This window comes from Olea europaea, chromosome 13 (genome assembly GCF_002742605.1).
Source record: "Olea europaea var. sylvestris chromosome 13, O_europaea_v1, whole genome shotgun sequence".
Taxonomy (NCBI): Eukaryota; Viridiplantae; Streptophyta; class Magnoliopsida; order Lamiales; family Oleaceae; genus Olea; species Olea europaea.
Genome location: NC_036249.1, coordinates 4,245,257 through 4,246,796, shown reverse-complemented (window position 1 = coordinate 4,246,796; position 1,540 = coordinate 4,245,257). Strand labels below are relative to the sequence as shown.

The 1,540-nt window shown below is 37.0% G+C and overlaps 1 protein-coding gene across 1 annotated transcript in view; it reads left to right on the top strand.

Annotated features, from left to right (window-relative positions):
• Positions 1-657, top strand: part of LOC111407329 (two pore calcium channel protein 1A-like) — a 1,678-nt gene extending 1,021 nt beyond the window's left edge. The window contains exons 2-3 of the mRNA XM_023036746.1: positions 246-389; positions 493-657. Coding sequence (XP_022892514.1) covers positions 246-389; positions 493-642 — 294 coding nt within the window. The 3' untranslated portion in view covers positions 643-657. The remainder of the gene's footprint in view (positions 1-245; positions 390-492) is intronic.
• Positions 658-1,540: the final 883 nt, after the last annotated feature.

The window sequence follows — 1,540 nt, the reverse complement described above, 5'->3', positions numbered from 1 at the left end:
GGTGGCGGCTTCATAACAACTTGATATCAGTTGGCTTGTGCCAATGCCAAGTAGAGTGTCTGGCCCATAATTTCAATAATGAAAAAAATCAGAGGACAACTTCATGCAGATTATAGGATGAGCACCTCATCAGTCCAGTACCTTGGAGAGGAACATTGTCCTGAAAATATTCTGGAATGTTTATAGCGAACACTGCTTTTCATTTTCCCCTTAATAATGATTTGAAACGTCCCTTATGTTTGCAGGCTGAAGATGGTATTGGTATACCTGAGGAAATTCTTGATCGATCGAGCTTTGGAAGTTCTCTGAAGTCTTACTTCATATATATTCAATTTGATTTTCTCTGGGCTCTTAACTACTTTGCTTTAATTGTTCTAAATTTCTTTGAGGTTTGTGAATCTTCCAAACTACCTTGTCTATATATTTTTCTCTTTTAGTTTTGCATTAAATAATCATTATTCTGACTTATCTAGGCTTGGTTTATATCCTCAGAAACCTCTATGGTGTTCTGGGTATTGCAGTAATAGGGATTACTACTTTCTGGGGCAGTTGCCATACTTGACTGGTACTGAGAGTCTTGTATACGAGGTAAGGTCGAAATTGTCATTCAGTTGTTTTGCATGGGGCATGAGTTCTCTCTAGTAAAATAATCAACGAAAGACCTACAAGTAATACATGTAGGGCTTGAAGCAATATTACTCTTATGATCAGTTTAAATTGTTTTGACCTTATATGTATGATTTCTAAAAAGAAACGTTAAAGGCAGGGAAGAAAGTTGTCCATCTGACTTGTCAGAAGACACAGAATATGAATATGAGTTATATCATTGTGTGCTTTAATGACGAATGCAGCAGGGTATTTGTCTTGCTTGTGTGTGTGTGCGCGTGTGTGTGACAATAAGATCTAGAAATCTTGATTTAAATATTTCAAAAATATATAATTAAATCACCAAAGATCTAAAACAAGTTAGATCAAAATAAGGAAGTGATGTTAATAAAAAGATAAGATGTGCCTGGGTTCAAAAAAAAATATTACCAGAGGAAAAAAAATCTGCAACAGGAAACAATTATCAAAGACTCCGGAACAGCGGAACCAAACCTCCACATTCTCAGATTTTATTATTTTGATAAGAAGATATAATGTAAGGAATGAGAAGTCTCTAAAATCTTTCGAGGCTTAGTATGCCTTTTGAATATAGTTCGTGTATTCTATCGCATTAACAACTCTGGCCTATCAATTATTGGAGGCTTGCCTGTGCAGATCTGATAATTAAAGCTTTTGGTTAGGGATGTAGGGTATTTCCACCACGTTGTCCATAGGAATCCGTCCTATATCACCCGGATTCAAGATCGAAAACCGAACCCAAACCCACTCCGTTGCTCCACCCCCACTTTAAAGAGGCTTCTACATTATCCACTCACTCCATTGGAATGCTTTAGCGTCGACTTGAACACAGGACTTCCATCTCTCGTATTAACGAGTTTATTGTCACAACTTTGTGCAAAGCCTATATGACCTAGATTCAAGCCCAGGAGTACAC